This window comes from Aedes albopictus, chromosome 1, assembly GCF_035046485.1.
Source record: "Aedes albopictus strain Foshan chromosome 1, AalbF5, whole genome shotgun sequence".
NCBI classification, from domain to species: Eukaryota; Metazoa; Arthropoda; class Insecta; order Diptera; family Culicidae; genus Aedes; species Aedes albopictus.
In genome coordinates this window covers 184,612,599-184,640,169 of record NC_085136.1, presented here as the reverse complement: position 1 = coordinate 184,640,169, position 27,571 = coordinate 184,612,599, and the positions used below count along the sequence as shown (strand labels likewise).

The 27,571-nt window shown below is 42.4% G+C and overlaps 2 protein-coding genes across 4 annotated transcripts in view; both read left to right on the top strand.

Annotated features, from left to right (window-relative positions):
- The first annotated feature begins 1,910 nt into the window (after window positions 1-1,910).
- Window positions 1,911-27,571, top strand: part of LOC134285361 (uncharacterized) — a 130,684-nt gene continuing 105,023 nt past the window's right edge. Inside the window, exons 1-3 of one of the 3 annotated variants that reach the window (XM_062845956.1) lie at window positions 1,911-8,255; window positions 8,317-8,427; window positions 8,485-10,356. In XM_062845956.1, coding sequence (XP_062701940.1) covers window positions 2,028-5,870 — 3,843 coding nt within the window. In that variant the 5' untranslated portion in view covers window positions 1,911-2,027 and the 3' untranslated portion in view covers window positions 5,871-8,255; window positions 8,317-8,427; window positions 8,485-10,356. Of the gene's footprint in view, window positions 10,357-27,571 lie in introns of all 3 variants that reach the window. The other 2 variants (XM_062845955.1, XM_062845954.1) reach the window with 2 other exon arrangements.
- Window positions 5,966-8,043, top strand: LOC134290267 (uncharacterized). Its single transcript, XM_062857367.1, has 2 exons — window positions 5,966-6,420; window positions 7,215-8,043. Exons 1-2 carry the CDS (start codon window positions 5,966-5,968, stop codon window positions 8,041-8,043), a joined length of 1,284 nt encoding a protein of 427 aa, XP_062713351.1.

Below are 27,571 nucleotides of genomic sequence, written 5' to 3'. Positions count from 1 at the left end.
CGCTGTGGTCACCGAATTCAGCAACCTGGCCATCGTGAACAACGCAGGACGCGGAGCGAATGAGCCGGCGCGGTCGGTGGCGAGTGCACAGGGCAACGCGGCAGTGGTAACAGGAGTGTCTTCCCCTCCTCCTCCCCAGGTAACAGATGATGATAATCATAGTACGAAGGGCCAACAGTTAGGGACCAAGCGTAAGGAAGGAGCTAGTTATACTGTTACGAATAATCCAGTCCGGTCTGTAAATACGGATATATACAGAAAACCCGTCGCGCGCGGAAATCCTAATCTTCGCGTTCGAATAACACGGTTCAGTCACTGTGAAATGTGTAACGAACGAGATACGAGTAGCATGGTACAGTGCGATAATTGTGATTTGTGGTATCATTTCTCATGTGTGGAAGTAACTGGAGGAATTGCGGATCGAAGTTGGGTCTGTCCAGCGTGTGGTATTCCCGAGATCGAGCAGCGTAGTACTGATCTACTGAAAACCGTTCCTGTAGACCCACCCCTAAGGCTGGAGAACTCGCGGAAGTCTATCGGTAAGGCAAGCAGTTGGAGCAACGGTTTTTGGAAGAAAAATACCGAATACTAGACGAAGAGGAGGGTGACTGCGAAACTGTGGTTAGCGAAGAGGATGTAAGATCGATGGAAATGTCCAAGGTCCAAGGATGGCTGGTAGACACCAGCAAATATGGTGAGGATTCCGGTTTGGTCGAAGGAGACGGACCCGAACTACAAGAGCAACGACCTGGTCTGAATCAACGACCTGCGTATGCAGGACTCATCGAACCACGTTCGACGCTGTAACCTGTGGTTACAATTTTGTGTACTTTTGTTGTTGCGTGCATTTTACCCACATACACCACTGTGTTTTGTGTCATTTAATTTAATTATTTTTATTAATTTTTATTTGCGTAGTTAGAAATTAGGGAAATAAATTCGTGAATATTGTATCGGTGAGGCATTCGACCCCCAAGCTCCCCCACTCCAAGGCACATATCAGCAGCAACAAGCAGCAGAAACAATCGAGTGCGGTGTGTGGTTTGTTTTTGGTCGAGCCGATGACAATCGAACGAGAGAAAGTGTCGAACCACGAATCGCGACGGACGCAACATTTTTAACCCCGCGAAAGACGTGCCGGAACAATTAATTAGTGTCGTTTTCGCGTTGTCCGTTGGCTAGATGGTTGTTCCTAGCCTCGTCGGGAGTGAACTAGTGAACATTTGTTCCCCGATTATTTGTGCCGGCCCGTGGTTCGGGCATAGAAAAGTGTAGTGCTTGTGATAGTGCTGTGCTAGGGTGAGGACCACCGCCATTGCGTTGCGGTTCGCAAAGCGTCCAAAATCCCACCGTTCTCGCTACACGGGCTCAGTCAATAGAGCTTTGTCTCGCCCGTGTAGCTAATAGCCAAGGAGAACGAAGGCAGGACAGTACAAAGGGGCGTACTGCCTGCGGTAGTAAACTGAGGTTTCTACCGGGACCTGCTACGGCGAGTAGCTTGTCCGGTGATTTATCACCACCGTCGCTAGGGGGGGTCCGATAAAGGAGTCAATCTCCTCCCCCTAGCTAATCGTCAAAGACGACTACTTCGGTAGTCCTAAAGTGAGCCCAAAGAAGAAAAGTGGAAGAAGAAAGAAGAAGAGGAAGAAGCTCCGCATAGACCGTGCGGGAGCGAAGCCAGCGACGACCACCACCACCACTGCAGCAAGGGCCCCAACGTGTGACCAGCGACCAGTGCCTTGGGGAGAACGGGGTAAACGAAGGTCAGGTAGATTAATTAAAAGAATATTGCAAATTTTATTTATTTATATTTTATTATTTAATTTCATCCGAAATCTGAATTTTATGTGGAGGTACCCTGCTTTAGGCCGCCCTGCCGGGTAACAGCGGGTAAGGGCTGAAAGCCTCTCCTTACAACGCTACCATTCAATCCCAATCAGCGATCGACGCCTCGTCAGCAGAGTCTCGGAGTGGAGCGGACAAGAAACAACAATTTACTCCGAGAATCGATTCCCGTATCGCAAAGTATGTTTTACCAACCTTCAGCGCAAGTACCGCAAACTACGTTCCGTCATCCATCATCGAACGTAGAATTCCTTCACCGGAACCGTCAACCTGGTACAGCAGTCCAGTTTCGTCAGCCCCTTGATAATCAGTCTACACATCAGCATGCAGGTCCAGTTCCGGTACTTCAATACACGCGACGAGGACACCCATCGGCCCCAATAGAACAGTTTCAGCCAACCACTGGGGGCTATCAAGTGCCTCGATTGGATCCAGCACCTCATTTCTCTAGACACCAGGAATCCAATCTTCGAGACGTGGAAGACAACGTTTGCATACTCAACCGAAGTCAGTTGGCAGCTCGCCAAGCCGTATCCAAAGAATTACCGGAGTTCTATGGAAATCCAGAGGATTGGCCGTTATTTTTCTCCATGTATAACTCCTCTACGCAGATGTGCGGTTTTTCTAATGAGGAGAATATGCTTAGACTCCGAAAATGCCTGAGGGGAAAAGCTCTTGAAGCAGTGCGATGCCGACTGCTACATCCTTCTAACGTTAACAGCGTAATTTCCACCTTGAAGATGTTGTACGGGAGACCGGAAGCCATCGTGCAATCAGCAATCCGGAAAGTCCGGTCATTGCCGTCACCGCAAGTAGAGCGGCTCGATACAGTGGTAAACTTCGCACTAACAGTCGAAAATTTGGTGGCCACAATCGAAGCATGCGGAATCGAGGATTTTGTGTATAACGCTTCTTTGAAATTTGAACTGGTGGATCGTCTACCTCCTGGACTGAAGTTGGATTGGGCGAAGCATTCCAGAAATATCCCATCGCCCAATCTATTGGATTTCAGCGGATGGCTGTATTCGATTGCTGAGGATGCTAGCGCAGTAATGCAGACTTCGGTTGGCGGAAGCAGAGGCCGTGGGACGAAAGATGGATTTGTGAATATTCACGCGGAAACTGAACACTCAGGGGAAACGCGAAGCGAGCCCACGATACAAGGATCATCTTCAGTAGCTGTACATGATTGCTTCGTGTGTAAAGGTAGATGTCCATCAATCGTCAAATGCAAACGTTTTGGGGAGTTGAGCCTGGATGCGAAGTGGGCCGTTGTTCGCGACGCAAAACTGTGCCGTAAATGCTTACGAAGGCACAATGGATCCTGTAGGCAACAAAAACCTTGCGAAGTCAACGGCTGTACGTTTTTGCATCATCCGCTACTGCATAATAAATTGCAGGATACAGAAAAGGTGCAATCAGACCGAGCATCGCCGAGTACCATCGGAAGCTGCAACGTTCATCAGGTTCAAACCAGTGAAGTTTTATTCCGTATTGTTCCGGTGCAGCTGCATGGGCCATCGAAAGTTATTCAGACATACGCGTTCATTGACGATGGCTCGGAACTAACGCTACTGGAGGACAGTTTAGCAGAGGAACTTAGAGTAAAAGGACCTCGAACATCGTTGTGCTTGAAGTGGACGGGAGGAACCAAGAGAGTGGAAGCTGAATCGCAAATAGTTGATGTGGGAATATCGTCGACCGGAAAATCGGATCAGCCATACAGGATGACCAAAGTCCACACGATACAAAATCTGCAACTTCGACCTCAGACCTTAGTGCTCACCGAATTGCTGCAACGTTTCAAGCACTTGAAAGGATTACCGATCGAATCATACACGAATGTGTGTCCCCGCATCCTGATTGGCCTGGACAATGCTACACTGGGACATGTAATGCAAGGACGGGAAGGAAAGTCCTGTGAACCAATAGCGGTTAAGACTCGGTTAGGATGGATCGTATATGGAAGTTGTTCGCGAACACAGCAAGACATTAGCTACGTGAACGTGCATGCTATTGAGGTATGCGAATGCAACAGAGTCTCGGACGATGATCTTCACACTGCCATGAAGGAATACTTCGCTTTGGACAGCCTCGGGATCGCGAAGCCCAGTAAGATCCTACGGTCTGCGGAGGACGAGCGAGCAATGGCAATTCTGGAAAAGCAAACTAACCGGAAGGAAGACCGGTATGAATCGGGGTTGCTCTGGAAGTACGATGATGTTCGCTTTCCAAACAGCTCAGGGATGGCTTTCAGAAGATGGCAGTGTTTGGATCGACGAATGAAACGCGATAAAACGTTTTCGGAAACAATTCAATTGAAAATGACTGATTATGTGAATAAGGGATACGTGCGCAAGTTAACGGACGCAGAACTGAATACACGGAAGGCTTTGGAGTGGTATTTGCCTGTTTTTCCGGTAACGAATCCCAATAAACCGGGGAAGGTAAGACTGGTGTGGGATGCAGCTGCCGCTGCGTACGGCGTTTCTCTCAACTCGCTGTTACTCAAGGGTCCGGACCTCTTGACGTCCCTCCTCACCGTTCTCGTACAGTTTCGACAATTCCGAATTGCTGTTTGCGGGGACATTCGGGAGATGTATCTGCAGATTCTATTGAAACAGGATGTTCGATTGTGCTTTTTCTGGAAAGACAGCGAAGACGATGAAAACCCTAGTGTGTACACGATGTTGGTGTTGCCATTTGGAGTGTCATGTGCCCCAACCATTGCGCAATATGTGAAAAACACTAACGCTCAGCGGTTCGCCAAGGAGCATCCTGCGGCTGTCCATGCTATCGTTGACCAACATTACGTTGACGATATGCTTATGAGTACTGAAACTGAACAAGAAGCGATTGACGTGGCAAGAAACGTCAAGAAGATCCATGCTGAAGCCGGCTTCGAGATGAGAAACTGGATCTCGAATTGTCCGCAAGTTTTGCAAGCGCTAGAAGAGCCACTAACGAAGGAGAAAAGCCTTAACCTGGAAGATGGTGTGATAACCGAAAAAGTATTGGGCATGTGGTGGAATACGGCCACCGATTGTTTCTTCTTCAAGATTTCACCACGGTATGACCCGGAACTGATGTCTGGACAACGAAGGCCCACGAAACGCGAAGTTCTACGAACCCTGATGATGATCTTTGACCCCTTGGGGCTTATCGGTCATTTTTTGATGTACCTGAAAGGAGTACTGCAAGAAATCTGGCGTACTTCGGTCGGGTGGGATGAGTTAATCGAAGAAAAGCAGTTCGGAATGTGGATGGAGTGGCTCAACGTTCTTCCAGAGGTGGCGAAGGTAGAAATACCGCGATGCTTCAGGACCACTACATCGATCGAAAGCTCAAACGAAGTACAGTTGCACGTTTTTGTTGACGCTAGCGAGACGGGATTTGCAGCAGTGGCTTATCTTCGATTTCAGGAGAGACAAACAATCGAAACAGCGTTAGTGGGATCGAAAACTCGTGTTGCACCGATCAAGTTCCTATCGATCCCACGCTCAGAGCTTCAGGCCAGCGTCATCGGAGTAAGATTAGCGAACACCATACAGCAATCTCTCACTATCAAGGTAAACCGGCGTTTCTTTTGGACCGATTCAACGGACGTTATCAGTTGGATTCAATCTGACCATCGGCGATACAGCCAATTCGTCGCGTTTCGTGTAAGCGAAATATTGGAAACATCTGATGTTAGAGAGTGGCAATGGATACAAACGAAACAAAACGTCGCAGATGAAGGAACCAAATGGAAACGAGTTCCAGACATGAGTGGATCCAGCCGGTGGCTGAACGGGCCGGATTTTTTAAGCAAACCGGAAGCAGAATGGCCCGTCAAGCATCAAACTTCTGGAACAACTGTAGAAGAATTACGTCCTCATCTGCTTGTGCATCTTGTGTCATCTGAAGCCATCATTGATCCTCATAGATTCTCAAATGGACCGAACTGCTACGCCGTATGGCTTACGTGTTCCGTTTTGTCAAAAATACAAGGATTTCCGAACAGGAGAGGAGCTTTGGGCCTTTGACGTCATCGGAGCTGGCTGAAGCTGAAAACTATTTCTATCGACTTGCTCAACGGAGTGTCTTCGCCGATGAAGTAGCAGTTTTGTTAGACAGGAGAATGTCAGAAAACTCCAAGCTTGTCATTCCAAAGAGCAGCTCAATACACAACCTTTGTCCGTTCCTCGATAAAGATGATCTGCTACGCGTACGTGGTAGAACCGGAGAGTGTCGGTTCATCAATCAGGAGACTGTCAACCCCATTATCCTTCCGAAGGCTCATCACGTCACTAGTCTAGTTGTGTCCCATTATCACAGGAAATACCATCACCAAAACCATAATGTCACCATCAACGAACTGCGACAAAAGTTTAGTATTCCCCAACTGAAGGCTACATATAACAAGGTCCGGCGAGACTGCCAGCAGTGCAAGAACGACTCTGCGCGGCCAGAACCGCCGGCCATGGGGGATTTACCCTTACCTCGATTAGCTGCTTACGCTCGTCCTTTCACGTACATGGGAGTGGACTACTTCGGCCCCTATGTGATCATTCTGGGACGTCGTTTAGAAAAGCGGTGGGTACTTCTAGCTACCTGCCTCACCACTCGAGCCGTTCACTTGCAAATAGTTCACTCTATGACCACCGATTCATGTACACGCAGAAAAATAAATTGTAAACACAATTCAATTCTAGTTCAAATCAACCGATTTTTCAGTTTACTATAGCGACAAACTGATTTCTAGTTTAAACTGAACTGTTCCATTTGTTTGATACTACAAATATTTTCATTTGCCGAAATTTTTGACAGTTTGTTAAAATAAACAGAGATATGGTTTTTTAAACATGAAATAATTGATTGATTCAAACGACTTCACTTTTGCCACTAACAAACCCGGAATGTGATTGTTTTGGTGACGGCAGCAACTGCGGCAGCTCGGAAATCTATTTTTAGATCGTCGGTAAGCGGATGGCGAGGAGAACGACTAGAAAAAGACAAAAAAGGCGAAACCGATCAACTTTTTGTGGATGCTGTCGTGAGTACCTGCGCGTTATCCATCACGGCCAAAGCTGCACTTGGAAGTTGGCGTGATGGATTTGCTGCACCTTCTTCGTTGTGGCGATGTTGGGGTAAGCATTTTATAGATGTGTGAGTGCTTTCGGACCATGTTTATGGTTTTTATTTTGTTGAAACAAATGAAATTTTTGACATTATATGAAATGATGGTAATCGGTTGTTTTCATCAATAAACTCTGGATGAAAACAATTAAATATAACTTTGGAATAAGTAAATTCTCAGTTTGAAAATCAACCATGCGTTTTATTGTTTTAAACAAGCGCCATTTTTCTGCGTGTATAATGGCCCTCAGGAACGTCATGACCAGGAGAGGTGTTCCGGCGGTTATTTACAGCGATCACGGGACAAATTTTCAAGGCGCCAGCAAAGAATTAGAGGAAGCTATGGAGAACCTGGACCGAGCGAGGTTCGAAACCGAGTTTACAACTTCTCATACGTCCTGGAAATTCATCCCACCGGCTTCGCCGCATATGGGCGGCGCATGGGAGCGCCTCGTGCGTATCGTGAAGCAGAACCTTGCTAAATTAAAACCGAGCAGGACGATGTCTCATGAAGTCCTGGAAAACATGTTGACGGAGGTCAAGAATGTGGCCAATTCGCGCCCGATGACCAATCTACCGTTGGACGACGACCAGTCGCCAGTATTAACCCCAAACCATTTCTTTCTGGGTTCTAGCAATGGATTGCGATCGTGGGTACCTTTCAGTGACAGTTCGGAATTGTTGAAAAATTCTTGGAAAGTTTCGCAGAGCCTGGCCAACCAGTTTTGGAGGCAATGGCTACGAGATTACTTGCCGTATATTACCCGACGCACGAAATGGTTCACAGATGTGGAACCGATTAGAGTCAACGATCTGGTTGTCATCGTAGACCCAAAACTTCCACGGAATACCTGGCCGAAAGGCCGCGTTATTGGCGTCAAACAAGGACCAGATAACCAAGTGAGGAGTGCCACCGTGCAGACTTCCCAAGGTATTTATGAGCGGCCCGCAGTGAAGCTCGCCGTGCTCGACGTAGGCGTTAGAACCAATGCAGCCCTGAACGACCGCATTCGGGGGGGTGTTGGGTACGCTACATCAACGCCCGTCGAACACCATATGCCCCACTCCAGCTATAGCTGATTTGTCACACCCAGCACCTACGGAGAGGATCGTTCGAAGTTGAGAAGTACACACCACAATGCATCTTTGTCAATAGACATGAAATTACGTTCGCTCGGTGATGACTGTGCTTGTGATAAACACCTATGAAATTAAGTGGAATATCTTTATGAGTTTGGATTGCTACAGTTAGAATTGTTTGCGCCTATCTAGAATTGTTGATATTATCCCAGGTGTTGAAAACAATCATACATAATGTGAAACACTGTGCTAATCATATGCCAATCGTTACAGCCTGGTTGATAAAAGTGTCGCTTGGAAAGCAAATGAATTCGGACACGTCAATTGAAAGGCATATATCGACTGAATTAAATCCTAATCCTATCAATTTAAAGTTAATTAACGGTATGACCATCAATGAATTGCTTTCCATTAAATAATTGATATGTTATGATCCTACAGCTAGAATTCTGCGAGATTTGTCAGCAATAGTAGCCAATTAAGTTCCATTTGAATCTCCATTTAAGCAGTTTAGGGTAAGAGGTCCTGTTTTCATACTCAGTCCCATTGTATTTAGTTTTACCGCACCCATTAACAGATCTTACAGTAACAACCGCAAATAGTGGACCACCACCTGGTGTTGAAGAACTTCTGTTGAGTGGTAGCTAGACTACAGTAAGAACAAATTAATCCACATGCGAACACTTTGTAATGTAACTTTTTTCCTTCAGGAATTTTGTAATTACTCAATAAATTCTTCACAAAATCAACCAAACCCCACCGCCCAACACATACCGTGAATTGTAAATAAGATTTTTACAATATATTATACAGGTTGTTAAGTATCGTAACAATATAAAAAAATATTTTTTTCCATATATATTTTTTTGCAAAACCATACATTTTATTGTTAATGAATTGTTCAAAATAATGATACGTGGGTTTAAATATACCGTACATTGTATGGTACATGAATGGTTTCAAACAATAAAATGTACCGTAAATAAATTGTTTTTAATTGTAATTTCACTACTGGTTATACATTTAATCAAATGGTTTTGGAATGGTTCTCTTTTGTTATGTTGAATTGTTTTACATTACATAAACCATATATTGTTATATTATCTTGCCATTTTCCTCCTGTTAATGGCATCTTAGGCTAATTAGATTTATTAGAATGCGCTTTGGGAATTCCCAGAGCGTTTTGGATAACCCTTCATATATAGGATCGCCCACGTCTAAGTCTGAGTAGTCTCTGATTGCATTAACAGTTGAAACTTAGGCTCCCATTCCCCACCAGCCAGATAACCGGGTTTCGCAAACTAAGGATTATTTGTGGCAACACTTTGAGCGGCATGATGGAACTATGCCGAGCGCGCTAAGTGTTATTAGACCACTAATGTAGTTGCATGAAGTGGGTGACGAGGTACATAAGTATTATTACAGCGTGCTTAACCGTTATTGCAATATTGAGGCACCAAGTTCGATTCAAATATAAGTTAGGTTAAAAAGCGAACCCGCAGACGAACCTATATTAAAAGTCATTTCAGTGTTCAGTCCAGTCATATGTTAGAGATGGCTCTACGTCAAAGATAAAGTTTGTCAACTAAATGCAAATACAGAAAGAATACTGTTGAAGTGTTGAACTCATCTACTGATTTACGGTAATCTGACCTGCATCTTTCCGGGTTGGCCTACATTGCATTCGTATTTCTCTCATCGCACTCTACACACCTAGCCCGCCCTCGAGCCCGCCATATCTCTTGGACCCCTGCTTGGACCTGCAGTTCTTAGGACATCTGGTTTACCACTGATTTAAACATGTTATTGGCATTAACCCTTTGGAGCCGGAGGGGTCATATATGACCCCGGCGATGAAACCGAGCATAACAAACGTGTTCGACACCAGCGAGGTTGCGTCAACAGCGGCGAAAAAAATCGATTCCAAAAGGTTAAATTGATGTTTCAACTTATTCACTTTTTTTTCTTTCCTTTCCTTTGCATCAAAAAAGTCACAAGCATCAACAAAACAAAGCACGGAAAAAATCTTAAACTGAATAAATCTGGTGTTCGATTTGAATAGGTCGAATCTGCATAGGAATCACAGCAAACATACGATCTATTCAAATCGAACACCAGAAATAATTAAAAATTCACGGAAAAATAATGTTTCGGAAAAGTGAGAAAAACAGTATAATATATTGTTACATTAAAATCCAATGTAAATGTATAGTATAGCGAACCATTTCATTACAATACACTTTATTGTAGCTGGTACACTGTATGGTGCAGGAATGGTTTTCACCATACACCCTATGGTTAGTTTTTATCCGGGTAGTCAGAAGGGGTTATTTCCAGGCCCCTGGCATGAATGAAATTTATCGTACCCAACATCTAACTGATTTATACTCATATTCGTGCAAATTGAAACGAGCGTGTAATCAACAAACGCAGCTTTTGTTTGATGTTGTGAGCCACGCACGAAATCACATTCACAATGCGAGTTTGTTGGGTTGCTTTATTCAACTAATCGCATGCTCCTCTTACCGTACATTAATATTAAAGCGAGTTTGAAGTGTTTCGTGATCATAAGAGGTGGAAAAAATGATTCCAAAAACTGATCAACTAACCAAAATAAACGTTAAACAAAAAATTGTTGATGTTTTCGCATTTGACAGTGGGCGCTATTTACTAGCGCCCAGGACATCCTGTCTACCATGATTCTAATGCATTGATATAGGCCGTGTCAGGGGCCTGGTTATTTCTAATTTATAGGCAACGCAAGTAAACATGTTACCACCATAATGTGCAAATGATTAATTAACAGGTTTAATTAATTTAGGTTTTGAAAAGATAAATCGCGGACCGCAAAAGCTCTTTTTTCGACACTTGTTCGGACTTCGCGTAAAATTCGACTTCCTTAACAAATTTCATTAAGTTTTGGCCAGGCCCCTGGCATCAATGAAATATATCGTAGCCAACATCTAACTGCCTTATACTCATATTCATGCAAATTGAAACGAGCGTGTAATCAACAAACGCAGCTTTTGTTTGATGTTGTGAGCCACACACGAAATCACATTCACAAATGCGTGTTGGTTGGGTTGCTTTATTCAACTAATCGCATGCTTCTCTTACCGTACATTAATATTAAAGCGAGTTTGAAGTGTTTTGTGATCATAACAGGTGGAAAAAATGATTCCAAAAACTGATCAACAAACCAAAATAAACGTTAAACAAAAAATTGTTGATGTTTTCGCATTTGACAGTGGGCGCTATTGCTTATCCAGAGAAATCTTCCAACCTGGCGGAGTGAATAAGACAAAGAAGACCTGTTCCGCAAACGTCAAACTGCTGCACACTTCAAAAAGTATGCACACAATCTTGAAACAAACATAAATAGTTGAAAATCTAAATTATGTTTAAAGGCGTACAGCTGCATACTAAAGTGCTAAAACTACACCTAATATAGTTTAGAAATAAGTTACATGTTGTGGCAGCAATTGCGATTACATAAACCATAAATGAAACAATTTTCATTATTTTTGAATTTTATGGCAACCAAGTGAGTGAGAGCTTTTTAGCGTGAACCGAGCACTTTTGACGTTTGCGGAACGACTGCGGCGGTCGAAACCACCGCAACCCCGTTGGATTTTTTCTATTTTACCGCAATATTTATTAGCGCCCAAGACATCCTGTCTACCATGATTCCAATGCATTGATATAGGCCGTGTCAGGGGCCTGGTTTTGGCCGTTATCTCTCCCATCATATTTGATGTTCCATTCAGAGATTGGCCATGATACTCGTGACGACGACAATCTCTCCGTGATCTGACGACCGGACGATTTGATGAAGATGACGAACTACCGGTTTCGGAATCTGTAACCGACTCCGATGTCTCCACCTGTTGAATCGGTTTAGACTTTGACTTTTCACGGAGAGAGAATTTTCGCAAAACTTTTTCTGATTGGTTTGCGTCCAAACTGGTGTTCAAACGCGGCCATCCTGACGGATATGGCGGGAAGCCGAACGGATACCACGCGGCGAGGGTTCCTAAATCAGGTTTGGATGGTTGACGGAATGATTTCAGTACGCGGCGACTAGACCGGGTTTGACGAAGTGGCAGGACCAACAGCACCCAATTCTTGTTCATCCCCGTCAGATGTCCCTGGATTACTAGTGTTTCTTTCCGTTTCCCTTGAGTTCTTCCCTCTCAGCTCTACGTTTAGTCTGATTGGTCTTCGGGATTGCTCCCAGTTTTAAATTCGAGACTGACCGTACAATCTCCTCCATCATCTCATTTCTTACCGACTGTAAGGGAGAAAATATAGAAAAGTGTGTATTGATCAGCCCTCGAATTGCACTAAGGAGCTTATCGAATTCATTGAGATCTTCGTTGGTCTCGGCATGCTCCTGAGCTCGACGAACCCGCGCAAAATAATGGATCAACCGCGACTTTAGGCTGTCCTTGAACCCTCCGAAAAGTTCCTCATTTTCCAAGAAAGCTCTAATTTGCTCAACATTTGAATCTATTCTCTTGATTTCGTTATCTACCGATACATTGCACCTTGAAAAATCCAAATCTAGTTCATCCTTATCTTTTTCTTCAATCTGTCTCAAAGACGTCTCTGGATTGCAGATCGAGACTCTACTGGGTTAAATTGAACCGCTCGAATCGCCAATTCATACTTTCATGCTTTTCTAAGTGATGTACCATTAAACGTTTGTACTGTAACTCGAGCTCTAAATCCATTTTGGTGAATACCTTGTTTTCGTTTGAAGAACGTAACACTTAAACATGCAATGTTTTCTCCTCTCCGCTAGAGGGCAGGAGTGAGATGGAATTCAGGACGAATGTTAGTTTGAATTTAATTTTGCTGGGCGCCAATTTGTAGCCTCTCGGCTGCTCAGTGGGGGAAAATGTAGGAGGGAAATTTCATAGAGCATGGGGTCGTTTACTATGATTAACAATGCCGCGAATACTAACAACAATGAATTAACTACATCGGCTGTTTTCCTACTCTCCGCATCGATCAATGTGGCGCTAGCTTCTTTGCGCGAAAAATCGCTAAAAGTAAATCGCAAAAATATTGTATGGCGAATAGCATCTAAAGGCGTATTTCTCGAAGTGGAACACATTATTCGAACAAATATTTGGTAGTGGTTGTGCACAATGGTGACCACTATTAAGCCTACCAAATATTTTTTCAGTAATAGCTTTCTATTTCAAGTAATTCAAGCTTAGATGCATTTCGCCATACAAAATTAAATTGATTTACTCCTGCTGATCAACTGTGGGTATGCGCCAAGCGGGTAGTCCATAGAGGGACCGGGCGTGATGGAGGGACCTGGCGGTTGCCGGATCGGTGATCTCCAATAGAGGGGCCGGGCGTGATGGAGGAACCTGGCGGTTGCCGGATCGGTGCTCTCCAATAGAGGGGCCGGGCGTGATGGAGGAACCTGGCGGTTGCCGGATCGGTGATCTCCAATAGAGGGGCCGGGCGTGATGGAGGGACCTGGCGGTTGCCGGATCGATGCTCTCCAATAGAGGGGCCGGGCGTGATGGAGGAACCTGGCGGTTGCCGGATCGGTGATCTCCAATAGAGGGGTCGGGCGTGATGGAGGGACCTGGCGGTTGCCGGATCGATGCTCTCCGTTAGAGGGGACGGGCGTGATGGAGGGACAAGGAGGTTTGCCGGTTTGCATGCACGGCGTGTTTCCTTCTTCACTACCAGAAGGTGAGCGTAGGCTATCTCCAAAATGGCGCCGGAAGGTACGCGTGGTACGGCCTTTGTCGTCCTTTTGTCCTCCTAGGCGTCTCACGCTATGTCCAAAGGGAAGTATTATGAAAATCGAATGTACCTCAGGATCATAGTTTTGGACCTCTAGTTTCAGAATCTGTGCGGTTTAAAATATTTCATCTTGGGTTTTTTGATATTTTTGATTTTTTTCCTATTTTCCCATACAAATATCAAAAAAGTCATTTTAAGGCCAATTTCGTCCCATATAAAAATGTATGGAAAAAAACCCAAGATGGATTATTTTAACCCACACATTTTCTGAATCTAGAGGTCCAAAAATATGGTTCTAGCGAATAAATTTTGAAGTACATTCACTTTTCATAATACTTCCCTTTGGACATAGCGTGCGTCTCAAAATGGCGGCGTTCTTGCCAGGTTTCAATTACCGGTGTTCAGTCCGCAACGCTGCGAACTGAAGAAGGAGCACGTATCGTTCACGTGAAGAAAGAGCAAGCAAACCGAGGTAGAAGCACGCAATCTTCGCATGAAGGAAACCCCCCAAAAAGTAGCCAATCGCCACGCTGAGAAGGAGGAAAAAACCATCGTTGTCGTCGACGACGGCCGTCGAGGACGAGAGCCAAAGAAGCGCTACTTGGTGGCGCGAGCATCAGTATTATTACGCATCTCGTAGTGAACAGAAGCAACAGCAGAGAAGTCAAGCTGGCGAGCCGAACCCAGCAGAAGAAATGTGTGGGCCGACGATGGCCGGAAGAAAAGTTATGTATAAAGTGTAAATAGTCAAACATTAAAATGAATTAGAGTAAAAACAGTGTGTGTGTGTCGTTTGTCTCTGAGCCGGAAATTCCCTTGGTCCGCCAGTCGCCTGCGTGTCCGGTTGAGTCCTTTTCAGGGCTAGAGTTATTTGGAGATAGTTTTCCCACCCTATGGAGTTCGCCGCTGGTCCGTCGGTCGCTGCATGGCAGTTTCCATACACCGAATCCACTTGGGGAATCGGTGAGACCGGCGGGCGCGCTGCAATCAAGGCAGCCTGGAGAAGAAAAGCAGTTTTACAGTCCACTGCAACACGCCGCAACAACCGGTTTTTTTGAAGTCCGACGTTGATGTCTAGAAGACAATATCTTTCCGGACGGTTGCTCCGGTGATAGAAAAAGAAGGAAAGACCCGTTTTCAGACCTATGACGCATTATTGAACATGTCTCCTCCTGGTTATTCCCACCCCCCAATTACCACACAAGTACACCATACTTCTTTGCACAGTTCTTTTAAAAATTACCTTTTTTTATAATCAATTGCACTTTTACTTTAAACTAGCAATGTACAAAACACTAGGTTTATTTAAATATCGTTTCTAGTGACGCGCACTTATTATATCGGCGGTGGTTGCTGATGGACAGAGACTTTCTCCTTGTCTTCTAACCACTTTACCCAGCATAGGTAGAGGATTTCAGTAATCCCGAAGTTTGACAACTGGCACTCTATCCCTTTAAAAAGTTGGCTACCCATACTGTTATGTCGTTTTCGTTTTTGCGGTGGTGCTGCACCGGTGTAGCACTTTTGCACCGAAAGTGTTCGTTTTTGATTTTCGTGCTGCACCGGTGTAGCACTTTTTCTGCACCGCTCAAGATAATGCAGCACTCAAAAATTCGAGAGTGTAGCGGGTGTACACCGTGTCCACCAATCAACGTTTGCAAAGATGTAAATATTTTGGTTTTTATTAACGCACACCAACGCAACTGCACCGAAAATGTTCGTTTTTGCAGTGAAAAGTGTAGCACGAAGCAGTGTAGCATCGTCACAAAAACGAAAACGACATTAGATCAACTAGTTACTCAAACCGCTGTCACCGAGTGTGAGTGTGAGCACCCGAAACGAGTGCTATTCAAATAAGCGAAAGGCTCCCTTTGACAGCTAAGGATGTCGCCACCAGTAAGGCTGTCAGTTCGTCTATCAGGGCCGGATTACGGCTTTAGGGGCTTACTGGCAGGTGAAAGAAATAAGGAGGAAGCTTGTGGAGGAGCCTATAAGCTACAAATGTGGAACCAGCGGTTACAACAGCTGTACAGGAGTCGCTGTGTCGGCCAACGAACCCACTATCATCAAGCTGCAGCGATATGTACCGGTACGACCATCTAGCATAGGTTATACTTAACAAATTATACACTTTATAACACAGAACAACACTCCACAAATCAGGATTTCAATAAATTTATGTAAGTAATGTGAAAGATCTGTGTAGTGTTTTTGTATCGCGAAAAGCCCTTGATTACCCAGTAGCTAACCAACCCTGGGATTACCGGAGTCTCTTGTGTCCTGAGTCGGCCCGGCACTGTTATATTGAAGATTCGTTTCAATAGAGAAAAGGCCATCCCTGATAAAAAATATCATAAAAATACGATAAATTTTATTGTTACAACACCATTTTTTCGAAAAATATTCACCATTAAACATATTGTAATTTGCACAGCACACTCACCATCACTCCTATTGTTCTATACCATTCGGCGAATGGTAAATGGCACTTTTACAATAAAAAATGGTGGTCGTTATGTATCTTAACCATAAAATTTTGAGAAAATTGTCATACACTTTTTCGCGAAAAACAATAGAATGTATTGTGTTTTTATGAGACATTTTTAGGGCAATTTTCAAAAGAAAACAATATATCTTAATGTTGTTTAATTGTTCTTACAATACAAATACAATTAATTGAATGGCGTCAAATAAATCGTTGTTACAATAAAAATACAATAATATTTGTTGTTATTTGTAAGCAGTTTTCGCTTTTGAAAATCCATAGAATTTATATTTCCCACTGACATTTATATCCAGCATTTACGAGCACTAATGGCCGCCAGAATGATATGCACATTTTATGATAAGAGTCAAACACTCTGATGTCTGTCTGGTATGTGTTGCTTGGCAGCTGTTGATAAGATCTATCATCAATCTTTTCAAATAACTGCCAAATATCACAAGTCAGACCTCAGGTCGTATGACCCATACCATAAATCGTTCACAATCCATGTGGCCATTAGTATCTGTAAATGCTGAAGAAAAATGTTACCGAGAAATATGAATTCTTTGGTTTTTCAAAGGCGAAATCTGTTTACAACACATATTATAGCATGTTTATTTTAACATCTGTTCAATTGACCCCATTAAACAAATTGTATTTGTATTGTTATCAATGGTAGTTTACTATTTGTTAGATTCCTTTAATTTATTGGAAAACATTAGAAAAATCATTGTGGTCAAACATAAACTGAAATCTTTATTTCGTTTTCTTTTACATTGTGCGTAACTCTCTAATCGCATGAGAACCCTCTCAGAGGGTTCGCCGATTTTACCGAACACAACAACTCCTTCCTGCTTAAGTTGATTTTTACAAAAATCTATAGATAAAGATCAACTAAAGTATTTCAGAAAATTCATAGCAAAAAAATCCGTTTAAGTGAAAATCGAAATTTCAATCTTTAATCGAAAATCGTTAATTCGAACCTAACTAAAAGTATATTAAAATCGAAGATTTTTTTTTCTTTTTATAAACTTTTTCTGGTACATTCTCTTGTCTGGCAAATCACACACATTATACGATCATCTGGAGCCAGAAGAATTGTTCATCTTTTTCTTGTCGTAACGTCCTCGCTTGGCTAAAACCTGCTTTTCAGCTAGTTTTCTATAACTACTTCCTCAGTTATTCATTGAGAGCTTCCTCTGCCAACACGGCTTGACGTCTGTCAGTCGTTGAAGTTTTAGCACGTTTTAGCGAATAACATTCGATAACCGAAACATCTACTGTACTCAAATTTAAAACGAAAACTATAAAAAATATGTCAAGTGATTTTGTATTTGATTATACAAACATGATCCAAGCAACAATAATGTTTATTGTTATTTATTTGTTACGAATTGTTTTTAAGTGTAATTGAGAAATAAACTCTTTTTTAATAAAAAGTCCATGAGAACTTTGCAGGCACTTTTGCAATTATATAAAAACAACTTACATTAATTTTTACTGATAGTAACTAAAAAACAATCGAATCAATTAGTCACTAATAAAGCTAATGTTAACTTATTGTACGAACTATATGGGCTTGATTTCTATTGTAAAAAGTAACAATATATCTACTATGTGTTTTATTGTGAACAATAAAACCAGTCATATGTTAATAATATTTACTATGTAATGAATGGTAATTTTTTATCCGGGATAACTACGAAAAATTTAAGAGAGAGATTGTCCTTTCGACAAAAACATGTAATATTATAAGTATTTATTAAAAGTGTTCAAAACAAAGTGTTTGGGAGTAACATTGCCCGCTCAAAGCTACATCACTGGTATGAAATATTTCACCCTCCCCAACCGAAGTGACTTCGTTATCCTCTCAGGAGAGCATTAGGACCCCAAAATGGTGATTTTGGTTTGCTTTAGGCTTACCCAACTAACATTTTCAGCGCTATAAGCTTCAGTCATTTGCTTTCTGTTGTGTAATCATCGAGTAAAAGCAGTCAACGCTGAATAAAAGGAAAGCTAGTCAACTATAAATCATAAGCAACCCCCCCGTAACTTGACAGATGAGCTCAGTTTCGCGTACCTACTTGCAAATCGAAGATGTCGCTACTGTACGTAAACAACGGGTCCATCCTTCACTGACGCAACGATTTTTGTCCATGTGAAAACATCTTTTTGTTTCGTGATGAGTGGAAGCCAACAAGAGGCAAGCGTTTCGTATCAAAAGGACGTATTCAACAGAAGCAGAAATTTATGTTTATTGAATTCAAATCATATTGATTTTTTTTTGTAGTAAAAAAATTAATAAAAGCACATGTTTAAACGGTCGTGCGTATTATTTTTTAATTGGCATACTAGTTCAAACCGAGGATCAAACTCGAAAAAAAAAACATCTACAAATGATTTTTTTTACTTCTATTTAGGCTTTGCCAATAGAAATGCAGCTGTAAAATGTTAGTATATAAGTAGTAATTTATTACTCGCAGGTGCTTAATAACCACGCCAGAAGAAAACATGAGTTTTTGATTATTTTATGAAAGTCGACTATTTTGATTTTAGCCGTTTTATAGATATAGTTTTCGCTTCTAATAAACAAATTCATCATGTCGCACTTTATTTGTATTTTCTTACGGCAGAAAAACGGAAACAACGCATTAAGGTTCCTGTTTAATGTATCAATATGTTTTGTGCAGTTTGTTATTATTAGATTTCGTCCTTTTCGAAAGAAGCGCTTGCCGCTTTGAATCTGACAGTACCACCCGGACCAAAATTTTTAGGTACGCTGACGTTGTTCGGCAGCTGTCAAGTTGCTCCCGGGTTGATCATAAGCTAATACACGACTGCAAAACAAGCACCATACAGCTACCAAACTCGGTTTTCAGAAAATCCATTGCTTGTCACTGGGGCTGCCTTTACTCTACCCTATTCCAACTCCGGGAGATTTCCCGGAATATGTGAAAACTTGAACACATCGAATAGGAATCCCCACTAACAAAACAGCTGCTACTATACAGTACAATTCATTATACTGACAAATCCCCAAACCAGCAGCGCTTTAAAGGCAGTTATGCGATTTAATTACGACTAGAAGCTGTAATAAAGAAACTGTTGGTTTACCAACACGGCTGTCGGATGTAAACATTATTGTCAAAACAAACTTCAAGCGGGATATATAGCTACTACACAAATTCTTTACAGCTATCCATGTATGTGCTGTGAAATTGTTTGGGTTGCTTTTATTGCACTTTAATTCAATGCCGGAAGATTTGCCGGAAGATGTGCAAATCGAGTAAGAGTCCCAGCCACTACAACAGCTGCTTTTATACAGTACGTTTTGTAATGTTGCCAAAACACAAAACAACAGCGCTTCGTAGCCGTTTAAAGAACACTCTTTCAGCTAGAAGCTGTGAAGAAGAATCTGTTGGCGCAACCACACAGCTTGTTCAATGTAAACATTATTGCGTTTGACGTTTCACAAGCTTTTACAGCAAGATGAAGTTGGGTAAGGTTTCTTGTGGCACAATTATGAAGCCTTGTCTGGAGTAAAACAAAACGGGCTATTTTCTATGTTATTTATATATAGCAGTGTGGCAGCGAGGACATCATCGGAACCAGTGGATACGGAGATCGGGAGTTCGATTCCAAGTAGCGGCAAATACTTTCATTATTCAATTGTAAAAGTTATAATTCCAGTTCCACATGTATTACGTCACGGTATCCATAACCTAATTATATTTAATCGTTCAATTTGGGGATGCCGCAAAACTGTTATTTAACAACTGCGAAAAGGCTGAAAAAGCGCCTTCTCAAGATGTTATTCAGTTAGTGGTTACATAGGAGCCGAGAAAAGAGCTATGACTAGGTGGCATAGAAGCTGATCGCACAGCATGTACAAGCTGATTAAGTTCGCCAGATTCATTGGTATAGGGCTTGCATATAAGCTTCCGTCCATATGTACAACACAGTAACTCAGCATCAAGTCGTATTAAGGACGCTTTGTTGACGTTTACATTCACAATAAATGTTAGTTAGGTAGGACAATCTAGTTTTGAGTTCATGTTAATTGATAACCAGACCTCGGTTGAACAGCATTGTATATACGGTTTTATTCTTTTGTACTTTGTATCCTGTAAATATGTAGTTCGTGAATAAATGTAATCTTTGTACGGTTTCGTTTTACTAAATGTTATACGCGTGTTCTTGGACCTCGAAGAAACGTCCAGCTTTAAATTTGGGGTACAGTGACGCAAAACCCCCTCCTTTGACACTGTGCTATGGATGAGCTACCCACAGAAAATCCCGTTCGTGTTGGGGGATTGAGGAATCAACTACAGTTCACTTCAAATAACCATCAATCTAAGGACTCTCCCCCAACATTTGGTCCTTCGAGCCGGATTGGGAACCGACTGGACATAAGGTCAGGCAGGACACGTACTACAACAACGATGGCGGTTGTACCACATCATAGAGCGTCATTTTGGAATACCCACAATGGAAGGAGAATAAGGAAGGTGCTTCAGCAGGATATTTGCGCCAGAAATGGTTCTCCAGGTTAGTAGAACTATTTCACTATATGTCCTGCCGAAGCTAGGATCCCTACTCGGAACTAACATATATCCTTACCTGGCTTCTTCCAACCCAAACATCGACGGAACGAGTTTTGCGAAGTCCATACGATCGGTTTCAACCAAGTGTACACTACGGATCATTCTGAAATTCCATATCGAATCTGTGTGACATATTTTGTGGTCTGGACAACGGATCGACTGGCATCATCTGGCATCATCAAACCAACAATATCGGACTTGAAATTCGCATGGCACTTTCAATTCGGACCGGTGGCACTTTCATCTTCAATCGAGTGTTATGGCTACTCCTGTTAGAACTAAATAGGATCACAATGGAATCAATCCGACTGCATTTTCTTCTGTGGCGATAAGGGCTTGTACACAATTGGATTCATCGAAATAGCCACGACCTCACTTGTAAATCCAATAACCGAAACAGAAATCGATGAAGGCTAGTTAACATGAAAATCTAATTCGACGATCACTGCACTATTATGGATGCTCGGCGGAAATCATATTGGTATTTAGGACTGGGAGCACCAAAACACTCCCTTCCAGGTGAGTGAAAAGAACAGTATATGTCCAGTCATTCTGAGTTAGGACGACAGATATTGCACAAGAATAATCGGAAATTTCCTCACTGCATGGTCGATCGCCGCAATCAACTGGAACATGTAATCCATTCACCCCAAATAATCTACGATGGGATGCAATGCGGATATGTACTAGGGGCATCTGGGCAAATCTTGGATACAACAAACACTACCAGGACGAGCTAAGGTTTAAATGAACGATCCATTCCAATTAGCAACGAACAACAGCTCCAAATCTGGCTTCGGCATCGGCGCAACACATCTTTGTCCAGGTCAGTGATAAGGCAGTATATGTCTGCCGAAGCTAGACTCAAATTTGGTTTACTACACAACAACTCTTCTTTGTCGGTATTTGCATAAAAAAAGACGAATGGCAACTATTACTACTACCATCTGGAAATCGTGCAGCATCATGTAAAACTGAATCCCACATCTACTACCTGCCGAATAGGTACTCGGCTGCATCACTTCTCATCTCTATCGATAATCGTTCGGACGGATTCGTTGTTGTACGCAATACGGAAATCACCATAAACGTGTCGACAATCTTGGTAGTGATACAAACCCTGGCGGCTTCACACAGACCACCGGAACGATCTAGTGTGAGGATTATAAGAGAGCATGGCCATCGTTTGTATTGGTTTAGATCAATAACAAATAGCACGGTAGTGTGGAACGCATTGTATTAGGTAGATTATACACATGCAAACCAACAAGAGATCACGGTTGATACAGCAGAATACGCTCAATTTTTCGAGAGATTGTAAACAGAGAAGGATGGAGTGGTTCACGTGTGATACTGGATCGCTATGCACACACTCACAACTCCGATGGAAAAACTACCTGAATATCCACTTCAAGTGATACACAAGGCTAGACAATTTTGATTGTTTTCGTTTAGTTTGTGGATCGATCGTGTAAACAACGCTACTATACGGAATGGAATGAATCACTTGCAACGTTAGATGTACCACGAATCGATTCGGATGCGCACGTTTGAGGACAGCTAAGGAGCTTCATCCCAATCCTAGGAATGTATCCTGTTATCACGAGAGTCGTCTCAGACAGATAGTTCTGAGAACTGAGCGCTATGATTCACGGCATTGTCAACGAGGCACTATTTGTCATGGAAAAGCAAATGTAACACAAATTTCCGAATCGTTTGGATCCATCAGTTTTCGGAAATTAGGGATCCCTATATCATCGAACCAATTCTGAGCACTGGGCTCTATTGATTTTACCAAGGTTCCATCACGGATTTGGAGCCGCCGAAGTAATGGAATCGTTCGATAACCGGAGCGTTGGCTCCAAGGTAACGATCATCACTGCCGAGGTAATAGATTCACTTCAATATTCTGAGCAAGGGCTCCACGATACTGTAACCGTTGGTTCCAAAGTAGTTTTGTGGCTCCACCACAATTATAGATTTTCCCAATTTTCCTTCCTAGATTTCCCCTCAATACGCCCCTGATAAATATTTCCTATTAAACTTCGGGTCTGTGGCACTCATGGTAGACGTGTAAGTGTATGGGTGCTCCACTTTAATGTCACTGTCAGATGAGATCTGTGAGATGTCGAGCAGTTTGAGCAATAAGAGGGCAAAACATTACAAAGCCTTTTGTTCACCAGCCAACAGATGGAGCGCAGGTGTAATGCTAGATAGGGTGCGTCGTAAAAATGAATAATATCTAATGATTGAGATATGTGGCCGTTTGATATAAAAAGACGGGGGTCCAAGCAGAAGATTCTCTTTCGTCTGTGATCCTGAACCGATTCGTAGTGCGCGCGTGTGTCAAGTTTTCCGTTATTTGAAGTTAGCATGTGATACCTCCTAATTGTGTGGAAATATTATTCATAGTTTCTTTTCTTAAAACAAATAGGTTTTGTACGAAATAGTAGTTCGTTAGAGTAACAAAATTGTTAGTGATCAAAATATCGAAAATTATTACTGTGAGTTGTGTACAAGAAAAATCGTTAAAATGTTGGTTAATGTTAAATGTGTTAAATTCTAGCTATTGTATTATCATGCAATCAAACAAACGAAAAAACAAAACCTTCACCACATAAAAGAAAACGACAAGAAAAAGGTAAATTGTGAGCAATAGTGCTAAAGAACAAAACTAGTGACGTCACAGGGGTCTAATATGCTGGGTAGGCCCAAAAAGCGGGCCTTTTTCTTTTATTTATCAGCGAATCGTCCTTGCTGAGAAATCCGGTAATATGCGCCCAGGATCGAAACAGCGAAAGTGATACCCGTCCCTAGTTTGTCCCGATCGTCTGCGGATGAAAATTAGGTGAAATGCTATGGGCCGCCATCTTCTCTATCGGCGGACAAAACCGATACTTCCCGGCTTCGGATGAAGCTATACGCCGCCATCTTTGTCAGCGGTGGCCTATACCGCTCGTTATTAGTGCCAGGTCCCGACATCACCTACGTTCTACAACCAACACACGCAACCTACCGGCGAACACCTAGGCCAGTGTTTCGTGAACGATCTGCATCGATGCAATGGCCAATTACCATCAAACACCACAATGCGCAAGTACCTCTCTATGTAAAGTATGTGACGTCACCAATAAACCATTGTATATAGTAGTTATAGAAGCCACAGGGTATTCCAAATATTAGAATTGAATTTTCTTGAATAGTCTTTCCACCATCTTTTGTGATTGTGTCGTTGTCCCGGGCTCGAAGAAGCCACCAAGCCTCGTCGTTTTAGTGGTCCAGTGAAAGCCCTTTTGTGTTTGTGAACCCCCCCCCCCCCCCCATCCGGCATCGTTCTTACTATTCAACTGTTCTAGCATCCCTGAGTTTCCTCAATAGGCACCTTCATACGACTCCTGTTACCATCTCAAGAGAACACTGACAGAAACAGAACGAATTAACTCAAAGTCACGCTTTACGACCCTGAAGATCCCTTACCACCCCAATCCCTGAGCAACCAGGTTACAATACACATGCCGCCAGTCAAGGTAGCAGGGTTACCTCGGCATCCGGAGCAACGGGCTCCAACGGCACTCAGAGCAGCGGGCTCCAACGGTTTCCAGAGCACTGGGCTCTACTGGTTCAACTCAGGTTCCAACACGGGTTTGGGATCGTCGAAGTACCACAGTTACTTCGATCTCAGGAGCATGAGCTCCATGGTCAGGGTTGCCACTACATTTTTAAACTTATCTGGCAAGTCCGTAAGTAAAAATCTGGCAAAATCTGGCACTACACGTTGCTAAGAAAATCTTTAACTTTGATCAAATTTGTACTGAATTTATGATTTGAATAATGAAGCAGTGTTAAGTAATATTTGTTTTATTAGATTGGAATGCCTTCAAAACAATTTCATATGTAGTATACACATATGATAAAAATCATAATCAGTAGTTCAAAATTATCTTAAATTTTAGTATTGTGTTCAAGGTACAAAATGTTTACAGTTATTGAGAAAGAACAGAGCTAACTGGACTATTTCTGCATTGAATATTCAAAGCAAAAATACATTGCCGTTTCCCCTCTTCGTCGACTCAGTCATTTTAGTCAATAATACGAAGTCGAACAAGAATTATTCACGAGTATAACTACAATTTCCGCCAAACCAGCTAAACAGTATACAAGCTGCTTAACTCATATTTCTTTAAATGTATCTTAACGCAAATGTAATTTTGTACTTAGATAACATAATTACAAATATTCTCTAAATCTTATTCAGCTGAAAAACGAGAACCGACAATAATTATTATCGATGATTATTTGAATGTGCAAGAAAATTAACGAGTTTTCGGCAAACAGATTAAGATAAAAGACGCCGAATTTTGTGTTGTCTCAAAATCGCTAGATCGATAAGATAATTTTTCAAAAGACCAAGGAGGAGTTGCGTTGATAATCTGGCTTAAAATAAAAAATCTGGCAAAATCGATGGTTTCTCTTTTTGTCTTTTTGCCACCTAAAAATCTGGCAGCGCCAGATAAATCTGGCATAATGGCAACCCTGTCCATGGTCAACATTTTCAACCAAGGTAGCAGGGTTACCTTGGCATCCGGAGCAACGGGCTCCAACGGTTTCCAGAGCACTGGGCTCTACTGGCACAATCAAGGTTCTAACACGGGTTTGGAACCGTCGAAGCACACAGTTGCTTCGATCTCAGGAGCGTGGGCTCCATGGTCACTATTTCCAGCTAAGGTAGCAGGGTTGCCTGGCATCCAGAGTAACGGGCTCCAACGGTATCCGGAGCAACGGCTTCAATGGTTTACTTAAGATTTCAACGAAGTAGCAGGGTTGCTTCGATATTCGGAGCGTGGGCTCCACGGCCAACAACATCCAAGATTCGAAGCGCGGGTTTGAACCATCAACGACACAAGGAACCTAGGATTTTAAATTGGAATTTTCAATACGCATTAAGGCTAGGCTAGGATAATCCATAATAGAAGGTTATTCAGAAACTTGAGCAGTTTCAGGGTGGGTGAGTATGTTTGGGAGTAACATTGCCCGCTCAAAGCTACATCACTGGTATGAAATATTTCACCCTCCCCAACCGAAGTGACTTCGTTATCCTCTCAGGAGAGCATTAGGACCCCAAAATGGTGATTTTGGTTTGCTTTAGGCTTAGGACAATCTAGTTTTGAGTTCATGTTAATTGATAGCCAGACCTCGGTTGAACAGCATTGTATATACGGTTTTATTCTTTTGTACTTTGTATCCTGTAAATATGTAGTTCGTGAATAAATGTAATCTTTGTACGGTTTCGTTTTACTAAATGTTATACGCGTGTTCTTGGACCTCGAAGAAACGTCCAGCTTTAAATTTGGGGTACAGTGACGCAAAACCCCCTCCATTGACACTGTGCTATGGATGAGCTACCCACAGAAAATCCCGTTCGTGTTGGGGGATTGAGGAATCAACTACAGTTCACTTCAAATAACCATCAATCTAAGGACTCTCCACCAACACAAAGTGTTTCGAAAAAATCGACAAATGAATCTGAAAATCTAGTTTTTTTTTTTGCGCGAACTTTAGTCTTAGCTTTAGTTTGGATAGTAAACTTTAAGATATATGTTCATCAAGGATTATCGGATGTTTTAGATAAAGAAAAAGCTCACGCATGTATGAATACGCTTTATAAAGATAACTAAACAAAATAAATGCTCACACATCTTATTTTGGGCTGGAATGCAACCACATTCAAATTAAGGAATTTTAGCATTTTATCATCGATTATCACGTTTGTTACTTGCTATTTGACGCGTTAGTCGGTCCACTTCTAATCCAAGAGTATCTAGATTATCCTGAAATGTCAAACAGTTCTTGATTTATTCATTGTACTGTATTATCAATGAGGTACAGATACAGGTGGCGCAGATAAACATTGCGAACCACTAGTTCAGGCCAAACATTTCAATAGGTCCTATCTGCATTTGAGAGGCTCTCTTTGTTCACTTTCTCTTTAAACTATTGCAATGTAATGGTACACTTTTCAACTATTTATGCAGTACAAATCAAAAGACGATTGTTTTGATCATCGTTCAATGCAAGGAGACAATCATAATACAAATAAACAGCTGAGATAAAACGAAAGAGAGGGAAACCAAAGAGAGCCTCTCTTTTGCAGATTGGACCTTTAGACATGTTTTTTAAAAAAAGACACGGACACGTTCAATGCTTCCAGTGAGCTATTCGCTCTTTTAAGGAAGCACGACGCTAGACAACGGACTAGCATGCAACGCCCAGTGGCACAGCCGAAAACTTTTCCTGGCAGCTGCGGCAGGAATCGAACCCGCACTCCTCAGCACGATGCGACTAAATGCTTGGTGACACTAGCCGCACGACCACGAAGCCACACTGATGTTTTGCCTGAGTTGTCTCTTTTGTTCTACCGCTGATCTTATGCAACTCAATTAGTGACGCCATAAATTGAGTTCATAAGATTTGCGGTAGAACAAGAAATGCAACTAGTGGTCCACAATATTTATCTGCGCCACCTGTATCTGTACCTCATAGCTGTACTATAGTTCTCTTCTTACACGGTTAAACAAAAAATCAACCTTGTACCGACTTTTCGAACCCTCAAACAGAATAACCTCTTCGAATCAGGGAAGGTGCTGGCACGTCAAATTCGACCAAACTA

Bases quoted from the DNA above. Each gene is read 5' to 3' on its own strand.
- LOC134290267 (XM_062857367.1), top strand. From the start codon at position 5,966: ATGTCAGAAAACTCCAAGCTTGTCATTCCAAAGAGCAGCTCAATACAC. The intron at 6,421-7,214 runs GTGGGTACTTCT...AATGGCCCTCAG, and splicing joins GGACGTCGTTTAGAAAAGCG to GAACGTCATGACCAGGAGAG.